General features: G+C 42.5%; 2 protein-coding genes across 2 annotated transcripts; both read left to right on the forward strand.

Annotated features, from left to right (window-relative positions):
- The first annotated feature begins 1,764 nt into the window (after window positions 1-1,764).
- LOC117969975 (uncharacterized) lies at window positions 1,765-3,704 on the forward strand. Its single transcript, XM_034917916.2, has 2 exons — window positions 1,765-1,842; window positions 2,112-3,704. Exon 2 carries the CDS (start codon window positions 2,129-2,131, stop codon window positions 3,434-3,436), a length of 1,308 nt encoding a protein of 435 aa, XP_034773807.2. The 5' UTR covers window positions 1,765-1,842; window positions 2,112-2,128; the 3' UTR covers window positions 3,437-3,704.
- A 1,159-nt stretch (window positions 3,705-4,863) lies between these two features.
- On the forward strand, window positions 4,864-21,750 carry LOC117410084 (DDB1- and CUL4-associated factor 8). Its single transcript, XM_059019693.1, is given in 15 exon segments — window positions 4,864-4,974; window positions 6,601-6,684; window positions 7,217-7,275; window positions 7,749-7,874; window positions 8,137-8,768; window positions 9,212-9,352; window positions 10,219-10,313; window positions 11,027-11,114; window positions 11,116-11,138; window positions 11,231-11,361; window positions 12,204-12,311; window positions 13,289-13,419; window positions 15,508-15,627; window positions 15,747-15,863; window positions 16,477-21,750. Coding segments are annotated over 13 exon segments (1,866 nt in total). The 5' UTR covers window positions 4,864-4,974; window positions 6,601-6,684; window positions 7,217-7,238; the 3' UTR covers window positions 16,594-21,750.
- Window positions 21,751-22,147: the final 397 nt, after the last annotated feature.

A 22,147-nucleotide genomic window follows, 5' to 3' on the forward strand; every position in this document is an offset into this window, starting at 1 on the left:
ATAGCACATCATTTGGCGGTGAACTGTTCACCTCACTCTCATTATTCCTTGTATTTATTTACGTCTTCGAGTTGTTTGGATTTTAGGGAGTCACAAAACACTAAAAGCGAAGTTTTTAATGACTATTTTCACAAAACCGATGTCCAGCGACAGGTTTGTCCGGCGTTGTGATGTGTTGTGTGGAGAGGAGGACACTCAGCGTGATGACTTAATTTGAGGCCTTGAGAAAAAAAAAATATTGACAGAAAACCTTGTTTGTTAATTAATTGCATTCCCGGAAATACATATTTTTTGTTCATTACTGGATTTCACGTGACCATGTTTATATTCTGGTTAAATCTTAAACACTGTTTACATTTCATGTGTATCAAGGCTCAAAAATGTGGTCAATATTTATTTTGAATGTTTGTTGTTCTTAGCTGTACAAATATCATTTCATTTTATAGCCAATTTGCCTGTTGTGTAACATTCAGAACAACAAAAACATATCCAAATATTTTAGAGATTCATCTTAGTGGTCTAAAGGTCAAACCGCATGAGCTTTTAAAACACATTTTGACATAACAGTTTCTCTTCTGTCGGACTGTATTGCTGATATCAAAAGATGGATGCATGATAATTTCCTTCAGTTAAATTCTGACAAAGCTGAAATTTTGCTCCTGGGATCTGTGAATCATTTGCACAGAGTTACTTTCTGCTCACTGTCATTAGATGGTTCTGATATTAAAGTCAGTTCTAGTGTTAGGATCTTGGGTGCTGTTATGGATTCCTCCTTAACCTTTGAACCTCGCGTACGCAGTGTTGTTAGGACAGACTTTTTTCACCTCTGCAGTATTGCCCGTTTATGTCCTTTTAGAACATAAGAACATAAGGAAGTTTGCAAACGAGAGGAGGCCATTCGGCTCATCTTGCTCGTTTAGTTGTTAGTAGCTTATTGATCCCAGAATCTCATCAAGCAGCTTCTTGAAGGATCCCAGGGTGCCGGCTTCAACAACATTACTGGGGAGTTGGTTCCAGACCCTCACAATTCTCTATGAAAAAGTGCCTCCTATTTTCTGTTCTGAATGCCCCTTTATCTAATCTCCATTTGTGACCCCTGGTCCTTGTTTCTTTTTTCAGGTCAAAGAAGTCCCCCGGGTTGACATTGTCTATACCTTTTAGGATTTTGAATGCTTGAATCAGATCATCGCGTAGTCTTCTTTGTTCAAGACTGAATAGATTCAATTCTTTTAGCCTGTCTGCATACAACATGCCTTTTAAACCCGGGATAATTCTGGTCGCTCTTCTTTGCACTCTTTCTAGAGCAGCAATATTCTTTTTGTAACGAGGTGACCAGAACTGATCACAATATTCTAGGTGAGGTCTTACTAATGCACTGTAAAGTTTTAGAATTACTAGGCAAGCGCAGTGCGCAGAGTACCACTTTTTAACTCATACCTGATAATAACACTACACCTGGCAGAATTTTATGCGATATCATTTTGTAGTCTTTGATTGCATGATGTTAAATAAATGATCTAAATTATGTTCATATCATTTTTTTTTAAATTATGTCTCAATCCTAAAATCCGAGGAGATGCAAAACTTTTGACCACAGCTGTGGGTGAATAACCTCCAGCTTGAATAAAAATAATAATTAAAAAAAACAAAAACATGTTATCTAAAGATAAACTGCTGACGTGATGTCGCACAAACATTGAATTAAACAAACACGCCTCCCCCTGCGCGGTATATAAATACACGTGCATTCCACTATCTCAGCATCTCGAACAGCTCGAGACTTCTCCTTTGCAGACAGATTGCGTGGAACGATCAGACAGCTCTCGTTCGTTTTGTAGTCAGGTGAGTGGGCTCGTCCGTTGAAGAGTGTTTTAGCATTGAACTAGTTCATTAGGCAAACATGATATAGACGACATCTGGAGGTCTGGTAATAGATGTGCACACTGCTGCAGAGGAATACAGTACACAATGAGTACAGCATAATAACATTGTAATGATGTGTGAGCACACCTGGATTTACTAAGTAACTACTATGTAAATACACAGTCATTAAAGACTCTTAATGGAAAGCGTCACCCAGATAACTGATTTCTCTTCATGTTTTCCTCCAGGCTCTAGTGTTTACAGTATGCTGGGTAAAGGCACAGCGCCGTGGCTTCAAATCCTTATCATCGCTGCCATCGTCGGAAATGGCTTATCGGATCCTGAGCAACTCCTGTCCATCAGCGATCTCCAAAACAAACAGCCGTTTGGAGTTCAGCCTCCGTCTCACGGCTATATATTGCTTTGGTGGTTATGCAATAGAGTAATTCTTACTGATAATAATATTAACGCTTTCATTCTGAGCTGCAATCCTCGTTTAAATGAATACAGTTTTCACAGATTTGATAATAGGTGGGACAACAGTTGTGGCTGCTTTCCCCTCCCCAATGCAAGCAACGTTGAATATTTTGCAATTGGCAATTTAAATAGTCAAAGCTGTCGGATATCTGATCACTTGGATCCCGAGATCAGATTGTACTTTGATTTAGATATACACGATGAGAGCTGGCTCCGATACAAAAACAATGTGCGACTGATCATATCCTTAAACCAAGGCGATTCTATTGTAAGAAGTATTTATATCACTGACCATTACCATCCACGCAGAACCTTTGAAATCTCCCAAAGTCTCATCAGCGATATAAGAACTCTACCGTTGCAGACATTTATGAACTCGGTGGGTTACGATCAACCACGAGATTTTGTTTGTCGCTCTAACCTGTATCAAGGCAGGCGTGAAAGCTACGTGGATGACTGCGACGATTTGCTGAGATACAACACGGAGATCACAATCTCTTCCTGGGAAGGGATGCCACGGGTGCATTGGAAAAATCTACCCTGGAGCGATTATTATGGCTGGATCGGTCTGTATAAATCCAGTGACGCTAAGAACGAAAGCTATGTTGCATGGAGTTGGACTAACGGAAATCAAAATAACGATATACTAATATCGACGCGTATTAATCCGGGAATGCAAGCGCGGTACTTCAGGTCGAAGGGGTACAATGCTGTACTAGCGTCGCCACAGATCCACGAGTCTTGTTGGAAAGATCCAACGCCCATCTCAACCCACCCACATTTATCACTTCAGCTTGTTTTCAATGACCAGGGACTCTCGGGTGTCAAGCTCTACGTTAGTAAGTCATATACGGGAAACTGGAGAGAAGGGTTAGAAAATGCATGGGTAGGTTTTTATTTGCTTCATAAAGACTCAAAAGAATACAAAGGATACCAGTATCTGAGCAGATTCCAAAGAGGGACTGATCTGCCCGAATACGAGGTTTATTCGGACGGTTATGCAGGACCGTACATGAGTTCAGACTTGGAAGCACGATTGTTTTGTGATAGTGGTTATGAGTGCGTTCTTGTCAGTACTCCGCACTGGACCTGTTAGTATGTATCACGTATCATCAGCTAGAATGCAGGTCCGGGCTGTTTGTTGCAGATTAGGGGGAGTTTCCCCGAGAACACTTTGGACAAATGAAATAACTTTGGTTAATTAAGTTGACAATGACTAGATTGATGCGTATTCTTTTCCCAGTAACTGATCTGCATTGTATCCGCTGCTGTTATCAATGTATGCATGATTATCTGATCTCTATTTTAAAACTGTATTTGATTGAACAGTAGCCTTTTCTTTATAAATATGAATGGTATTATTATTGTCATTGTTGTTATTTATTTCTTACAGACACCCTTATCCAGGGCGACATACAATTGTTACAAGATAACACATTATTTTTACATACAATTACATTATTATTATTATTATACACATTATTTTTACATACAATTACCCATTTATACAGTTGGGTTTTAACTGGAGCAATCTAGGTAAAGTACCTTGCTCAAGGGTACAGCAGCAGTGTCCCCCCACCTGGGATTGAACCCACGACCCTCCGGTCAAGAGTCCAGAGCCCTAACCGCTACTTCACACTGCTGCCCTGCTAACTAAACACAGAGCCCAATTTATTAAGGATTTTACTCTTCAGGGTCAGTTATTGGTAGGGGTTCATTTATAAAAGCTTTTTAAACAAATAACATAAGACGTATTCAAGTGAAATGTAAACTCACAGCAGAATATGTCACACCTAAAACATCGGCAGCTCCATATAATGAAACTACTATCATTTGATTTTACATATCAAATCAAAACGTGTCAGACGTTTCAGTGCTTTCACACCTTCATCAAAGCATCGAAGTATCAACAAGAATCACACAAATACATACAGATAACAACAACAGCTGCTATACAGATTTATACAAAAAAACACACAAGCATGCAAAATTAAATTTGAAAAAAAATACAAATCAAATAGAACGAAGGAAAAAAAAATACACCTTGCACAAAAAATGAAGTTGTAATTCTTCATAGATAATTAAATTCATAAAACGCATAAATAATGCGTCTAAGCCATGCTGTACCGTGCAGTGCCGTGGCGTGCTGTGCCGAGCGTGTGGTGTTCACCGATATTTCTTAAGGAGCAAACATATTTAAAGTCTGGGAACAGACTATGTAAGTATACATGGAAACTAAAAACCAAACTAGAGTGGTTTTCGTGTGATTTGCCTTCGTGCAGCGGTGCATGTAAACTAAATGCATGTGACAGGTGCGGGTTTTTGCAAAGTGATTCCCATCTCGAGTTGTGAAACTGAAGCCCTGTTTACGCCATTGTGGCTCCGCTCTTACTCTGTTTCGCGCCTTAATGGCGTCAGTTTCACAGCCTACACGCCATCAGTGACACAACTCTGTAGTTCTTTAAACAACTACATCTCCCAGCACCCTCCACGCCGTGGAAACGTTCTCTCTTTTAAATAAAGTTGGTTGTTTGTTTGGATGGATGTGAATCTCTCTCGGTTGACCCCCGGAAGTGGAACACAGAAAGAAAAACAGAGGCTGCTGCTTGAAAAAAAACAAAACAAAACACAGAAGCAAGTATTATATATATTTAAAAATGTATTCTTTATTTTTGGTAAGTTGATTTAAGTCGCTCGCCGGTTTTTCTTGGTTTTTGTAGAGAAGGCTGTGGTTTGTTTGGCGCTGTGTGTGAGTTTGAGATAATAATATTAGACACGGGCCCGGTGCGGTTTGATATTATTTTTTTTTATTATTGTAGAGAAATGCAAAAACATCACGCCATAAAATCTAACATTTGAGTTCAAACGCAGTCTTTTATACCAGGGGAACGTACTGCGTCCTTGTGCTTTAAAATAACAGCGTCGTTTAATTTGTAATGATCGGAGAATCAAACATTTATAACGCCAGCGATAGTTCTGTGGCGTTACGCATTTTTGTATGATGGCGTTTTATATTATATTTGGGTTATCAGTTTATATATATATATATATATAATTACACCTTGTTAACGAAATAAGTGTTTAAAAATAATTATTTGTAACATTTTGAGTTAAAAAAAAAAACGAAACTTATATTTGTGCAAAGAAATCAAAGAATCAATAATCCAGCGCAACAGGCGCGTTCATTTATATAATTTATTTAGTTTAATTGTGTTTTTTCTTAATATTTTTTAACGGTTTTAGTTGTAACATGCTGGCTGGTGGCACGCCTGTTTATAATCTAAGTCTCGCCGTAGCGTCAGGGATAATTTGGCGACAGTTGGTAGCTGTGTCGTACAGGGGGTAGTTAAAATGCCACTCCTGGAATGTCATGCATCGCTCTTTTATTAATGATTTTGAAGGTGGAATCTGTTCCTGCCTCGCCGCAGTTACTTCATCTAACAAATACACTGAATATGTGTCAGCTTGTTTATCTGTACCATATGTGGAGATATTAAAAACCGCATCGGAATTAATCCACTAGAGGGCGACAAACACTCCCTGTTTGACTTACTTTGTCTTGTATTATTATTATTATTATTATTATTATTATTATTATTATTATTATTATTATTATTATTATTATTTATTTCTTAGCAGACGCCTTTATCCAGGGCGACTTACAATTGTTACAAGATATCTCATTATTTTTTACATACAATTACATTATTTTTTACATACAATTACCCATTTATACAGTTGGGTTTTTACTGGAGCAATCTAGGTAAAGCACCTTGCTCAAGGGTACAGCAGCAGTGTCCCCCAATTGGGATTGAACCCATGACCCTCTGGTCAAGAGTCCAGAGCCCTAACCACTACTCCACACTGCTGCTGTACAGCTCTGGCCAAAAGTTTTGCTTCACCCGGTCTATACAATTAACTAATTTTGCTTCATAAAGTCGAATGGAACCTGTTGAATAATGTTAACATATTGAATTACACACCAGCGCTTTGTAGTTTTCCATATAGCTAACAAAAAAAACTGATGACAATGGAAAAACGCGACATTTCAAAATCTAATATGAAATACTACTGTTATGGCTTCTGACTTTTGCGATATAATTTTGTAATTACTTTTGATTTACATGATGTTAAATAAAATTATGTTCATATAAAATTCTAGGCGATGCAAGACTTTTGCCCATAGCTGTAACGGATGATTTGATAATATCATAGTTAGGCCAAACTGACGTTTTATTTTCTCTGTTATTGTATTTACAGAATGAAAATGTTACTTCAAGACAAATAAAATCCAACTTCGAGTGAAAAAAAAACAGTGTCGTTGAATCTTTGGCAGCTGAAGAGGTAATGTGACGGATTTCTGTGTGACCTTAGCAGCCATTAAACCTCAGAAACACTTTGTACATAATGAACGGACATTGTGAAAGGAAGCTAAAACAATTGGTACACACTGAAACGCACACACACACACACACTCAAATTTATATTTTTTATATTATGCGTTTAAAGAAAATGTATAATGGATTCATCGCTTAGTCTTGCTGTACTGTTTGCATTTCTGGTTGAGACGGCTGGTTTGGACTCCTCAGACTGTAACAGCAAGCAGTCCAAAATCAGACATCACTGGGATCTGCAATACCTGCAGGAAGCGGTTGTGTGTGTTTTTTATTTTATTTTAAGCATCAGGTTTGAGTATTTTTCTGTGTCTGTGCAGGTGTGTCCTGTGTGTTCAGTGCTGGGGGGGGGGGGCGTGTGGAGCCCTCCTTTATTTTGACTGTTCTTCTTCGGAGTAAAAGATATTATTTGAAGTTTGGAGGCTATGCTTTTTTGGTCGCTTGCCACTAAATGACCTTGAAATATTATTTTTCTCCTCCAGAGTCTGCTTTGGCAAAGACAAGATGGCAGACAAAGATGGGAAAGCGGGTCTTGGAAACGGTGAGAAAAAAGACGTCCTGTCTGTGTGTCTCTGTCTGTGTGTCTCTGTCTCTGTCTGTGTCTCTGTCTCCTGTCTGTGTGTCTCTCTGTGTATCTCTGTCTCTCTGTGTGTGTCTCTGTCTGTCTCTCTGTGTGTGTCTCTGTCTGTGTGGCTCTGTCTGTGTCTCTGTCTGTGTCTGTGTGGCTCTGTCTCTGTCTGTGTGGCTCTGTCTCTGTCTGTGTGTCTCTGTCTCTGTCTGTGTGTCTGTCTGTGTGTCTGTCTGTGTATCTCTGTCTCTGTCTGTGTGTCTCTGTCTCTGTCTGTGTGTCTCTCTGTGTGTCTCTGTCTCTGTCTGTGTGTCTCTGTCTCTGTCTGTGTGGCTCTCTGTGTGTGTCTGTGTCTCTCTGTCTGTGTGGCTCTCTGTGTGTCTCTCTGTGTGTGTCTCTCTGTGTGTATGATCTTTATCTATTTGTCTCACTGGTTTCCCCTGAAGAGGCTCAACAGTTGCAGGACGGCTCCTGCGATCCTCTGCCGACCCGAGGAGGAGGAGGAGGGGAGGAGGAAGAGGAAGAGGCAGGCACACTTCCTGTCCAAAGCAGACCGGGTGAACACGACACAGGCGAGTTCGTTGAAGTGTTTTTTTGTCATGAGCGACACCCTGAGTTTTAACCCTGCTCTAAAATGTTTAAATGAACCAATTCAAGTAAACCTCCTTCTGTCCAGACCCCAAAGTAGTTCAGTGTCTCATTTGATAAACAGCCCTCCAGCACCTGGATTGATTGATTGATTGATTGATTGATTGATTGGACACCCTGCTCAAAAACTAGGTAAAAAAAAAACGCCACTCAAGTCGAAGATAATGCTCTTGAAATTCTTTCCAGGCGGAAGTGGGGAGACGGCTCAAGATAAAACCGCGGAACAGGAAGGAGAGCGGAGAGAGGAGGAGGAGGAGGAGGAAGAGGAGGAACAGGAACAGGAACAGGAGTCGGACAGCATGGAGGAGACTGTCCGATATTCCCTGACTGAGGAAGCGGGAGACAGCGATGACCGGAGCGGGGGAGGAGGAGGCAGCCGAAGAGAGCTCCGGAAAAGAAGACGCAACAGGAGCCGGGGACACACGTCCTCCAGCTCGGACGAGGACATCGAAGAGGAGGACGAGGAGGAGGAGGAGGAGGAGGAAGACGAGCAAGCCCTGGACGAGTGGCTGGACTCTGAGCTCAAGGAGCTGGGCTGCCCCGGCTGGAGGGCGGTCCCCGAGCTCAGGGCCAGAGAGATCGGGAGAGGGCTGCCTCATTTTACCCCCAGGGCGTGCGGAGCCCGGGGGCTGGTGCAGAGGTTCAAGCTGCAGGGGAGTCTGGAGAAGCACAGCGGCTGTGTGAACACCCTGCATTTCAACAGCTCCGGGAGCAGGCTGGCCTCGGGCAGCGACGACCTGAAGGTGATTATCTGGGACTGGACGAGGAAGAGAGCCGTGCTGGAATTCGAAACGGGGCACAAGAGCAACGTGTTTCAGGTAAGACTTCAAGCGGGAGACGTGTGGGTGTGTCAGCGCAGACCTGGGTGAAGCACGCATGCAGCGACACGCATGCACACAAGCTAGGGTTTAGAGTTTTGCATCGCCCTATAGAACAAACACGTTTTGCTTCGTAAAATTTGAAAGCTGCTGAATAATTTGACGGTAACGCATTGAATTCCACACCCAGCGCTTTTGTAGTTTTCTGTCTACTGGAAAAAACCCTGAAAAAAATGCGACATTTTTTTAAATCTAACACGAAACGCTACTGTACTGCTATTATGGCTTCCGGTACAGACTTTAATGCGATAATCATTTAGTAGTTTCTTTTAGATGTTAAATAAAATATCTAAATTCTGTTCGTAGATTTTTATTTTTTAATTTTTGATTCTGTCTCTCCTAAAATTCCAGGACTTTGTTTGGCTTTCTTTCTTTCTCTGCAGGCGAAGTTTCTTCCTCACAGTGGAGACTCCACCCTGGTCATGTGTGCGCGGGACGGACAGATTCGATTGGCTGATCTGTCAGCCACGCAGCGATGCAAATCCACCAAGAAAGTGGCTCAACACAAAGGAGCGGCCCACAAGGTAGAACCCGGATCCGCGAGAGAGCGATCCTTCAGCGATCCCAGCCGGACACACACACAGTCCCACCGTACTGCACTATCGATAGGATCCACCCAGCTACAGCCAAGAGTTTAGCATCACCGCCCTCAGTGAACTAACTGTGCTTCATAGAGTCCAGTGAAAGCTGCTGAATAATGTTCCCTTGTTAACATATTGAATTCCACCCCCTCTATATAGAATGAACTCCCTCAGCTTCATAGAGTCCAATGAAAGCTGCTGAATAATGTTCCCTTGTTAACATATTGAATTCCACACCCTCTATATAGAATGAACTCCCTCAGCTTCATAGAGTCCAATGAAAGCTGCTGAATAATGTTCCCTTGTTAACATATTGAATTCCACCCCCTCTATATAGAATGAACTCCCTCAGCTTCATAGAGTCCAATGAAAGCTGCTGAATAATGTTCCCTTGTTAACATATTGAATTCCACCCCCTCTATATAGAATGAACTCCCTCAGCTTCATAGAGTCCAGTGAAAGCTGCTGAATAATGTTCCCTCGTTCATCTATTGAATCACACACTGCGTCCTACCTAGCTGAAAACTGAAATCTCCGAGATTATTACAGTAGTTATTACTGTAGCATTTCAAATAGTTTTTTTGTAAAAATCAGACTCCCGCTGCACAGCAGTGTGATCCAGTCCTGGTTTCACTAGGAGTTTAATAATAAGACACACCTGAGCTTGTTAGCTGGACACACTGGGGCTGATCAAGCTGGTAGTGAAACCTGGACTGGGTGACACTGCTGTGTGACAGGAGCCTGATTCCCATCCCCGTGCTGTTTTAATGAATGTTTCATCTCTCTCTCTCTCTCTCGCTCTCTCTCAGCTGGCTCTGGATCCCGACTCTCCCTGCTTCTTCCTGTCAGCTGGAGAGGATGCTGTCGTCTACGGGATCGACTTGCGACTGGATCGACCCGCAACGTAAGAGACCCCCCCCAAAGAGAACCCCACCTTCTCTCTATCCCTCTCTCCTCTCTCCTCTCTCTCTCCTCTATCTCCTGTTTATCTCATCTCTCCTCTCTATCCCTCTCTCCTCTCTCTCTGTCTCTCCTCTCTCTATCTCCTGTTTATCTCCTCTCTCCTCTCTATCTTCTGTCTCCTCTATCTCCTCTCTCTCTCTCCTCTCTCTTCCTTTCTCTCTCTTCCTCCCTCTCTCTCCTCTCTCTCCTCTCTCTCCTCTCTTCTCTATCTTCTCTCTCTCTCTCTTCCTTTCTCTCTCTCTCTCTTCCTTTCTCTTCCTCTCTTCCTCTCTTCTCGCTATCTCCTCTCTCTCTCTCCTCTCCCCTCCTCTCTCCTCTCTCTCCCCCTCTCTCTTTCTCCCTCTCTCTTCCCCTCTCTCTCCCTCCTCTATCTCCTCTTTCCTCTCCCTCCCTCTCCTCTCTCTCTCCTCTCTCCTCTCTCCCCTCTTTCTCTGTCTTCCTCGCTCTCTCTTCCCCCTCTCTCTCTCTCCCCTCTCTTCTCTCTCTCCCCTCTCTCTCCCCTCTCTCCTCTCTCTCCCCTCTCTCCCTCCCTCCCTCTCTCTCTATCTCTCCATTCTGCACATCGAATTAAAGACCAGCTCTCTGGAGACACGCTGTTCAAACAGAATTATTCTACCTTTTTCAATTTGTGTCTCCTCTCGTCTGTCTGAGCAGGAAGCTGGTGGTCACAAAGGAGAACGACAAGAAAGTGGGTCTGTACACAATCTACGTGAACCCGGCCAGGACCGATGAGTTTGCTGTGGGGGGGGCGTGACCAGTATGTCCGGTGGGTGTCTCAAACCACCTGCGCTCTGCAGTGGAGAAACCTTTATTTTTTTTACAGTGCTGTGTACATTTTTTTTTTGGTTTGTTCTGTAGAATTTACGATCAGAGAAAGATCAATGAAAATGAGAACAACGGCGTTCTGAAGAAGTTCTGTCCGCAGCACTTGGTCACCAGCGAGTCCAAAACCAACATCACTTGTCTTGTGTACAGCCACAACGGGACGGGTGAGTAAAGCTGCTTTTAGAAAGCGTTTCCCAGTTCAAATCACCCGGCTCAGCCACTGACTCCCTGTGTGTGTGTGACCCTGAGCAAGTCACTGAACCTCCTTGTGCTCCGTCCTTCAGACGAGACGTCAAACGAGGTCCTATTGGAAGTGACTCTGCAGCAGCCACTGACTCCCTGTGTGTGTGTGTGACCCTGAGCAAGTCACTGAACCTCCTTGTGCTCCGTCCTTCAGGATGAGACGTCAAACAAACGAGCTCCTATTGGAAGTGACTCTGCAGCAGCAGCAGTTGTTGATGATGCAGAGTTCACCCCCCTAGTATCTGGAAGTCGCTTTGGATAAAAGCGTCTGCTAAATGACTAATTTTAATACAAAGAAAAATTATAATAATATTGATTTACTATTAAGAAGCAGATTCTAATTCTTGAAATCTAATCGAAGACACAAAGAGATTTCAAATAAAGGCAAGTCATTTGATCTCATGGTGTGCCGCTCTGGCCAAAAATTTTGCATCATCACCCTATAGAACGAACTCATTTCTGTTTCATGTAGTCGAATGGAACCTGCTGAATAATGTAGTTTCCCCATATACTTAACAATAAAAAAATAACTTCAAAATCCAGCCTGAAATACTACTGAATTACTATTGTGGCTTCCGGTAGACTATCCATGTCTTTTTAAAATAAATTCTAGGTGATGTGAAGCTGCTGCTATTTAAGCAAGCCTTTCCCCTGGCACTCTGCCCTGCAGTTAGCCTGTGTGAAGCCTTGCCAAGCTGTATTGTGTTCGGATTTGATGAATAGTCTGCGTTACTTGACTGTTGGTGTGACTCTCCTTTCTCAGAACTGCTGGCCAGCTACAACGACGAAGACATTTACCTGTTTGACACGAGCCACAGCGATGGAGCCCAGTACATGAAACACTACAAGGGACATCGTAACAATGCAACAGGTGGGGCTGACTGAACCAGGGATCGCATTGAGGCTCCCACGCTGTAGAGCTGTGGGGGTCGTGAGCAAGGAGGCATGAGAGAGAGAGGCAGAGAGAGAGGCAGAGAGAGAGAGAGAGAGAGGCAGAGAGAGAGAGAGAGAGAGGCAGAGAGAGAGAGAGAGAGAGGCAGAGAGAGAGAGAGAGAGAGGCAGAGAGAGAGAGAGAGAGAGGCAGAGAGAGAGAGAGAGAGGCAGAGAGAGAGAGGCAGAGAGAGAGAGGCAGAGAGAGAGAGGCAGAGAGAGAGAGGCAGAGAGAGAGAGGCAGAGAGAGAGAGGCAGAGAGAGAGAGGCAGAGAGAGAGAGGCAGAGAGAGAGAGAGAGAGGCAGAGAGAGAGAGAGAGAGGCAGAGAGAGAGAGAGGCAGAGAGAGAGAGAGAGAGGCAGAGAGAGAGAGAGAGAGGCAGAGAGAGAGAGAGAGAGAGAGAGAGAGTATAGTGTGCACGTTTATTAGAACACACACACCCTCGTTGCTTCTGTAATTTTTCATTTGTTGTGCGTTTGAAATCCAAACCATCGGAACTGAAAATCTTGGGGGGGGGGGGGAAAGTTGTCTAATTTTAATGGCTTTAGTAGGCCGCACATGCAATTAATTTAAAAACAGTCAGAGAAAAGGAACATGGAGCCACACACAGTCAAACGCAGGAGACTTTTTAGGAGCTGTTTAAGACGTCTGATTAAAGCACAAAGCGGTCTCACATTTTCACACACAGGAGCGCCTGTTGTTTCTATATCAATGATTACTGAGAGGAGATTGAAATTCTCACACCCTGAGGTGTTCATGCAGGCGGGTATATAAAGGATATCAATGACACATCTGGAGGTGCTGTAATGCAGTTGTGTGTGTGTGTGTGTCTCTCTCTCTGGGTGTCTGTGTTTGTGACTCTCTGTGTGACTGGCTCTCATCACAAGTTGTCTGTTTTTCCTCTTGCTCTCTGATCAGTGAAAGGGGTGAATTTCTACGGTCCACGCGACGAGTTTGTAGTCAGCGGCAGTGACTGTGGACACATCTATCTGTGGGAGAAGAACTCAGCCCGCATCGTGCAGTTCATGGAGGGAGACAAAGGGGGCGTGGTGAGTGGATTTCAGGGTCTCTTTCTATTCCAGTTCCTTTTTTGAAAATGAATTCCCACTTCCTTCGAAGGATATTTTTAGGGAGACAAAAGTTTTGCATCGCCTAGAATTATAGGATTGAAACATTAATAAAAACTATAGGAACATAATTTAGATCTTTTATTTAACATCATGTCATCAAAGAAGCTACAAAATGATAACTTATAAAAGTCTACACCGGAATCCGTAATAGTAGCACAGTAGTATTTCAAGTTAGATTTCGAAATGTCACATTTTTTAGTTGTCAGTTTTCCGTTAAGTATCTGGGAAAACTACCAGGCGCTGGGTGTGGAATTCAATATGTTAACAAGGGAACATTATTCAGCAGCTTTCACTGGACTCTATGAAGCTGAGGGAGTTCATTCTATATAGAGGGGGTGGAATTCAATATGTTAACAAGGGAACATTATTCAGCAGCTTTCACTGGACTCTATGAAGCTGAGGGAGTTCATTCTATATAGAGGGGGTGGAATTCAATATGTTAACAAGGGAACATTATTCAGCAGCTTTCATTGGACTCTATGAAGCTGAGGGAGTTCATTCTATATAGAGGGGGTGGAATTCAATATGTTAACAAGGGAACATTATTCAGCAGCTTTCATTGGACTCTATGAAGCTGAGGGAGTTCATTCTATATAGAGGGGGTGGAATTCAATATGTTAACAAGGGAACATTATTCAGCAGCTTTCACTGGACTCTATGAAGCTGAGGGAGTTCATTCTATATAGAGGGGGTGGAATTCAATATGTTAACAAGGGAACATTATTCAGCAGCTTTCATTGGACTCTATGAAGCTGAGGGAGTTCATTCTATATAGAGGGGGTGGAATTCAATATGTTAACAAGGGAACATTATTCAGCAGCTTTCACTGGACTCTATGAAGCTGAGGGAGTTCATTCTATATAGAGGGGGTGGAATTCAATATGTTAACAAGGGAACATTATTCAGCAGCTTTCATTGGACTCTATGAAGCTGAGGGAGTTCATTCTATATAGAGGGGGTGGAATTCAATATGTTAACAAGGGAACATTATTCAGCAGCTTTCAGTGGACTCTATGAAGCTGAGGGAGTTCATTCTATATAGAGGGGGTGGAATTCAATATGTTAACAAGGGAACATTATTCAGCAGCTTTCAGTGGACTCTATGAAGCTGAGGGAGTTCATTCTATATAGAGGGGGTGGAATTCAATATGTTAACAAGGGAACATTATTCAGCAGCTTTCATTGGACTCTATGAAGCTGAGGGAGTTCATTCTATATAGAGGGGGTGGAATTCAATATGTTAACAAGGGAACATTATTCAGCAGCTTTCATTGGACTCTATGAAGCTGAGGGAGTTCATTCTATATAGAGGGGGTGGAATTCAATATGTTAACAAGGGAACATTATTCAGCAGCTTTCACTGGACTCTATGAAGCTGAGGGAGTTCATTCTATATAGAGGGGGTGGAATTCAATATGTTAACAAGGGAACATTATTCAGCAGCTTTCATTGGACTCTATGAGGCTGAGGGAGTTCATTCTATATAGAGGGGGTGGAATTCAATATGTTAACAAGGGAACATTATTCAGCAGCTTTCATTGGACTCTATGAAGCTGAGGGAGTTCATTCTATATAGAGGGGGTGGAATTCAATATGTTAACAAGGGAACATTATTCAGCAGCTTTCATTGGACTCTATGAAGCTGAGGGAGTTCATTCTATATAGAGGGGGTGGGATTCAATATGTTAACAAGGGAACATTATTCAGCAGCTTTCATTGGACTCTATGAAGCTGAGGGAGTTCATTCTATATAGAGGGGGTGGAATTCAATATGTTAACAAGGGAACATTATTCAGCAGCTTTCATTGGACTCTATGAAGCTGAGGGAGTTCATTCTATATAGAGGGGGTGGAATTCAATATGTTAACAAGGGAACATTATTCAGCAGCTTTCATTGGACTCTATGAAGCAAAATTAGTTCATTCTATAGGGTGATGCAAAACTTTTGGCCAGAACTGTAAATCTCCTCTCTCTCTCTCTCTCTCTCTCTCTCTCTCTTCCCCCCAGGTGAACTGTCTTGAACCACACCCTCACCTGCCTGTTTTAGCCACCAGTGGTTTGGACCACGATGTGAAGATCTGGGCTCCCACGGCAGAGACCCCCACCGGACTGCGAGGGCTGAAAGAGGTACGACTGAAATAAGAAAAACAAAAACGTTTGGCCACAGACTACATTAAACTCCTGCAAAACCTTTTAGTGCACAGCCCCCTGTAGCTATAAAAGCTTAATCTCTCCGTCCCGCTCAGGTGATGAAGAAGAACAAGCGGGAGCGCGATGAAGACAGCGTGCGACACGGAGACCAGTACGACACGCAGCTGCTGTGGTTCCTCATGAGACACATGAGACACAGGCGACCGCAGAGGGTGAGCGCCGTGACATCACATTGCAGCAGAATCCCCCGCGCGCTCTCCCATTGGCTGAGAGGGAGACCTGCTGCAGCAGTGTGCAAACGTATTGGAACACCTGCAGGATTTTTGTCCCCCGATGTCCTTTGTGTGTCTTCTGTACCCTCCTGGGTGTGAGAATTTAACCTTTTTTCTCTCACTGTTTTTTTAAATGAACTGCATGGGCGGCCCGTTTTTAAAGTCATCAGGTCAATTAGACGATCGCTAATTTGCCCGACAGTTTTCCCAGGTTTTCAGTTCAGGTGGTTTTCACACGCGCGACAAATCAGAACTACAGAAGCAATGGGGGGGGGGTATGTGTTCTAATAAGTTTGTACACTGCTGTGTGTGTGTCTATCTAGATATATAATATATATATATAGAGAGAGCATAAGCAACGCTCCCCTCAAAAACCACAGAGGGCAGCAGCTTGCTCACCTGCTGTGGTACAATGACATCACTCCACAAGCACCGAGCTTGTGTTTTTAACAGGAGCGCCCATTGACTCGGTGTATATAATGTGTGTATTTATTTATTAGTCTTTAAGAAATGCTGTGATGTTTTGTGGTTTTGCTGTGTGTTTCTGTGGCAGAGCCGTCGTGGAGAGGCCGGGGGTCCCGAGGGAGACTCTGACGAGTCGTGGAGCTCGCCGGACTCCTCGGATGAAGAAGAGACCGGGCCCGATCACGTGCAGTGCATGTCCTCCTGAACGACAGACGGACAGACTCGCAGAACGACACACGGACGGACTCCCAGAACGACAGACAGACGGACGGACTCCCAGAACGACCCAGACGGACGGACGGACTCCCAGAACGACCCAGACGGACGGACGGACTCCCAGAACGACCCAGACGGACGGACGGACTCCCAGAACGACCCAGACGGACGGACGGACTCCCAGAACGACCCAGACGGACGGACGGACTCCCAGGACGACCCAGACGGACGGACGGACTCCCAGGACGACCCAGACGGACGGACGGACTCCCAGGACGACCCAGACGGACGGACGGACTCCCAGGACGACCCAGACGGACGGACGGACTCCCAGAACGACCCAGACGGACTCGCAGGACGACCCAGACGGACGGACGGACTCGCAGGACGACCCAGACGGACGGACGGACTCGCAGGACGACCCAGACGGACGGACGGACTCGCAGGACGACCCAGACGGACGGACGGACTCCCAGGACGACCCAGACGGACGGACGGACTCGCAGACAGACAGACTCGCAGACAGACAGACTCGCAGACAGACAGGCACGACCCGGGGGGGGGGGGTTTCAATCAGAAAACACAGGCCGGCTCCATCAGCCACCGAGTTACTTGTCATTCTCCTGTGCTATCAAATCAAACTTCAACACACGAGACAGAATCGCTCTGAGAATGAAAGTGCAGCTTCATCCAGCTGCAACACACGAGACAGAATCGCTCTGAGAATTAAGTGTACAGCTGTGGCCAAAAGTTTTGTAGTTTTTTTTTTTTTTCATATAGTTAACGAATGACAAAAATTGAAAAATGTGACAAAATACAACCGTGCTACTATGATGGCTTCCGGTATAGACTTTTATGCGATATCATTTTGTAGTTTATTTCATTACACGATGATGTTAAATAAGATGAAAATTATCTTCATACAGTTTTTTTTTCATTTAATTCTCTCCAGTCTTAAAATTCCAGGTGATTCATAACTTTTTGGTCAGAGCTGTACCCCGTCAGACACACATGAGCTGGAATCAGTTTCTGAATTGAGCGTGACTTTGTGATCCGCGTTATTTTCTGTTCAGTCGAGCCACGCCGAGCCGAAGTGTTTCTTGAGGGTAAAAAAAAAAAAGATTCTAGGTCAAAATCAAACAAGCGAACTGTGTCTGGATGCTGGCTTGAATAGAGCCGGTTAACTTCTAAAGCAGCGTGTTGTGTTTTTATCGTTTCCTTTAGTGAATTCACTCCTCGGCAGGCCAGACAGAGAACCACGACAAGAACCAGCGATTTGTTTTATTTTTTTTTGTCCAAATTGCAATTTAAAACAGACTGATTTCAGAAAACGTGGGTGGATGGGTGCGTCACAGGGGGGAAAACAAAGGAAACTTTGTGTGTGTGTAAGCGACAAATTGTACTGTTTGAAGAATTTAATATGAAACGATGTACCGACGTCTGAGGAGTTTTTTTTACAGACAAAGTTAGAAACATTGAAATATAAAGAGGAGGAGAGGAGAGGGAGAGCCGGGGCGAAACGTCATTTTTTTTATTTTTTGGTCTAGCGGGAGACACAAGATTATTAGCACTTACTGTTTTTTGTACAAATACAACATTTATTTTATTTTAAATCACCTTCGAAAGGCGACGAGGATTGCACTTACCATTTTAAGCAGCTACGGCCAAAAGCTGTGTATCTCCTAGAATTTTAGGATTGAAAAACAAACTATGAACAGAACATCATGTAATCAAAGAAACTACAAAATGATATTGCATTAAAAAAAGTCTACCGGAAGCCGTAATAGTAGCACAGTAGTATTTCATGTTGGATTTCGAAATGTCAAATCTGTTTCATGTCAGTTTTGTTAAGTATATGGAAAACTACAAAGCGCTGGGTGTGGAATTCAATATGTTAACAAGGGAACATTATTCAGCAGCTTTCATTGGACTCTATGAAGCTGAGGGAGTTCATTCTATATAGAGGGGGTGGAATTCAATATGTTAACAAGGGAACATTATTCAGCAGCTTTCATTGGACGCTATGAAGCTGAGGGAGTTCATTCTATAGAGAGGGTGATGCAATGCTTTTGCCCAGAGCGGTTATATTTGCACAGGCAGACTAGCGACTGCTTGTCAAGCGATAACTCCGACAGGAAAGAAGAGGGCTTTTTGATTTTGAAATGCGATGGATTTTGAAAGTTAGGGACTGCATCGCGACCCCAAACTCGGCACTTTTATTCCGAAGAAGCACTGGATTTGCAAAGAACCCCTTTTCTGATTTCTGTTTGTATCTCTTTCAAGGCAGTAGATTTTTTTTTTTTCTTGTTTGGAAACTTGTGAAACAAAGTGGCAGGATTTCTCTTCTTCAGTTTGAGACGAATATGAACACGCCGGGGATAAAGTTTGTTCAGCTTTGAGCAGATTCAAGAAAAACGAAACAAAAAGAAAATACTTTGAATTCTCTTCTCTTCTACGGGGATTAGACTTGGATCCCCCCCAAGATTAAGAACAAAATTATTTCGCTCTTAATTTTTCTAATAGGAATGATGTTCAGAATTTTCAGTATTGATTGTAGATTATGGATGATTAATCGTTATTTTTGTTGTGTGTGTTTGTATATATTTTTTTGTTCGGTAAGGGGTGTACAGAAATGCAACTGGGTCTGTATTTAAAAACGTACCGTCAAAGAAACGCTTTTGCACAGCGTTCCCAATAGCTTTTATTAATACAGAACCAGAACTGTAATGCAACGGTTTATAATGAAACCGGGAATGCATGCAGTTCATAATAAAATCCGAAATATTAAAAAAAATACCGTTGCACATTTACATTACGGACGTGCAACGCTGATAAAGAGAGGCCCTTGTCTGTATTTACTCCTCGCAGCCTGGTTTGATAACTTTAACATCACAGACACGTTTCTTAAACAGGAATCTTATGTAATGCGTGGGGCTTGGTTTGGAATCTCTGTGGCGGGATGGAACACGCCTTGAGTTCTCTATTCCATGATGCGTGAGAGCTGGAGTTCAGGCTTGTCACGTTACTCCACAGCGATAAATAATATATATATATATATATATATATATATATATATAGACCTGTGGTTTGTACTCTTTTGGGTCACCCTTTGCAGAAGAGATCACATTATTATTATTATTATTATTTTGTATGTATGCTTTTAGAGAAGTCTTTGACCCGAGGGAGGTTTGCTGGACTGATTTTGTGTTTTTCAGAATTTGCGATATTCTTTTTTTTTCGGTTCGTTTGCATTACCCGTTCTGGGATGTGATCTTCACTGTAGTTGGAGTCCTGTGTTAAAGCGATGCTGTGGGGCTCCCTCTAGGTTTGCACGCTGAGTCACTGTAATGCTCGCATGTTTTAATGCAAGATCACAAGCAGCAACGGAGTGAACCTGGGCCTCTTGAGCCCTGGTTTGGTGTTGCTGAAGTGACGATTCTGCACACATGATGCGTAACTCTCGGATATCTTTTGTGCTTTTTGAGTTGTTTTTTTTAAGCACAATTTATATGCTTCTAAAATTCATACAAATGCCCTCATTTCCTCACTGCTCTGGTACTTGGAAGGGAAATAAACACAGAAAATAAGACTTAACTGCTTAGGAGCTCTCCCTAATCTAATCTACAGCTCTGGCCAAATGTTTTGCGTCGCCCCCTATGGAATGAATCATTTTGCTACATAGTCGAATGAAACTTTCTGAACGACTCTTATGTTAACATATTGAATCACATGCCAGCGCTTTGTAGTTTTCACATGTACTAAATAATGTGACATTTCGAAAATCTAACATGAAATACTTCTGCAGTGCTATTATGGCTTAGACTTTTTATGGATTATCATTGTGCAGTTTCTTTGAGTTACGTAAAATAAAAGATGTAAATAATGTTCATATAGTGTTTTTTTTTTGGGGGGGGGGTGGGAGGGGGGGTCAGTGCTAGTATTCTAGGGGATGCAAAGCTTTTGTCCAGAGCGGTATGTTGTTTTGACTTTGTGCTCCCAAGGTTAGCTGGATATTACAAGCAGCTCCCATTGCATGTCTGGACTTAACTTGTGCGTTTCAGTATCTTCCCCCAGTAACGGCTCAGACCAGTTGTTTCTGTCAAGGCTCCTGGATTGTGTTCTGTACAAGGGTGTTCAGAGACACGGGTGCAACAGCCACCAGGTGTGCTTGGGAACTAGGAGCAGTTTTACAAACTGCTGAGTTTTTTGAGAATTTTGCAGCAGGACCTGGGAATGCATTTATCAATAATTTTTTGGTTATTTTTTTTATTTCTTTTTAACAATACATTGACCACGGGATACAGCAGCAGTAAGTCAAACAAATGAATTTAAAGCAAGAATTACCTAAGTCAGATTTGTAATAAATTGAGAAAGAGGGCAAAATAGATTTAGGTAATTCTTCCTACCAAGGACTAAGCTTGTCTCAAATCCTTGGCTGTGAAAGACTGTGTTCTGTGTTTCTCAAATTCTGACAGCTTTGTAAAAGCGTGACGTGTTTTATATCTACAGGGCTTTGTGGAAAATGACATCATTTCAAACCTGTGGGAGACACAGCGATTGGAAGGGAGTTAAATACTGCTAGGAGAGTTCTTAAGAGTCTGCATACAAAAATTAAAATCCATAGTCAGAATGCTGAAGCTGATGTTGCTTGAAAGAGGTTATTTTAAGATAGTTATTTAATAACTCATTTTGAGACTCGTAGCAAATATATATAGATAGATTAAATGAATTAATTTGTTATCTTTTAAGTCGTTTAAAAGAGATGCAGAAATGAATACAATCAGCCGGATTAGATCGCACACAGAGACGCAGCTTTGGAATTTTGGGGTTAATACAGACCGCTAATTTTGGAAAGAAAGTTGAGTTTTGTAAGAGAAGATGCTTAAAAAAAATATCTAATGATGTGTTTAAGGTTTGAAGTTCAAATCTGATTGATATTGAGAGAAATGTACTGTATAAAAAAAGATTTAAATTTATATTATTGTATATGAGAAGTGACTTTTAAAATGACAAAAAAAAAAACACGCTTTTTCTGATATGGCTTTTCTGAACATTTTCATGTCCTTGCATTAGCATTTTGTTTTGAGAGTTTGATCTTTTTGTTTGTTTCATTTTCTCCGAAATAAACGTTTTCTTTCATCAGTAATTGTTTCTGGTGTTGGTTTGCTTATTTTTGTTGAAAGCTGACCTTGTAAAATAAATTTGGTTCGTGTGCAGCTCTCTCTACACATCAGGTAATACGGCAGTCAGGCAAAATAGGGCATTCTTCTCACGCCTTGCTAAATTTTCTATCTCTTTCTCTCTCTTTCACACTCTCTCTCTCTCTCTCTTCCTTTTTCTCTTTCTCATAGAAAGGTGAAACTGTTTGTCCGAACTGAACTCATCAGGAACAGAACACGGTACTTTGCGTTAAACGCATGGTAGCATTTTCAGAACATTCTCTTCTCCCCTCCTCTCTCTCTCTCTCTCTCTCTCTCTCTCTCTGCGCTGTCGTTTTGTAGGTGCTTTGACTACACGATGTTAAATAAATAATACAAACAAAA

The sequence above is a fragment of the Acipenser ruthenus genome, unplaced genomic scaffold (assembly GCF_902713425.1).
Source record: "Acipenser ruthenus unplaced genomic scaffold, fAciRut3.2 maternal haplotype, whole genome shotgun sequence".
NCBI lineage: Eukaryota > Metazoa > Chordata > Actinopteri > Acipenseriformes > Acipenseridae > Acipenser > Acipenser ruthenus.

Bases quoted from the DNA above. Each gene is read 5' to 3' on its own strand.
- LOC117969975 (XM_034917916.2), top strand. From the start codon at position 2,129: ATGCTGGGTAAAGGCACAGCGCCGTGGCTTCAAATCCTTATCATCGCT.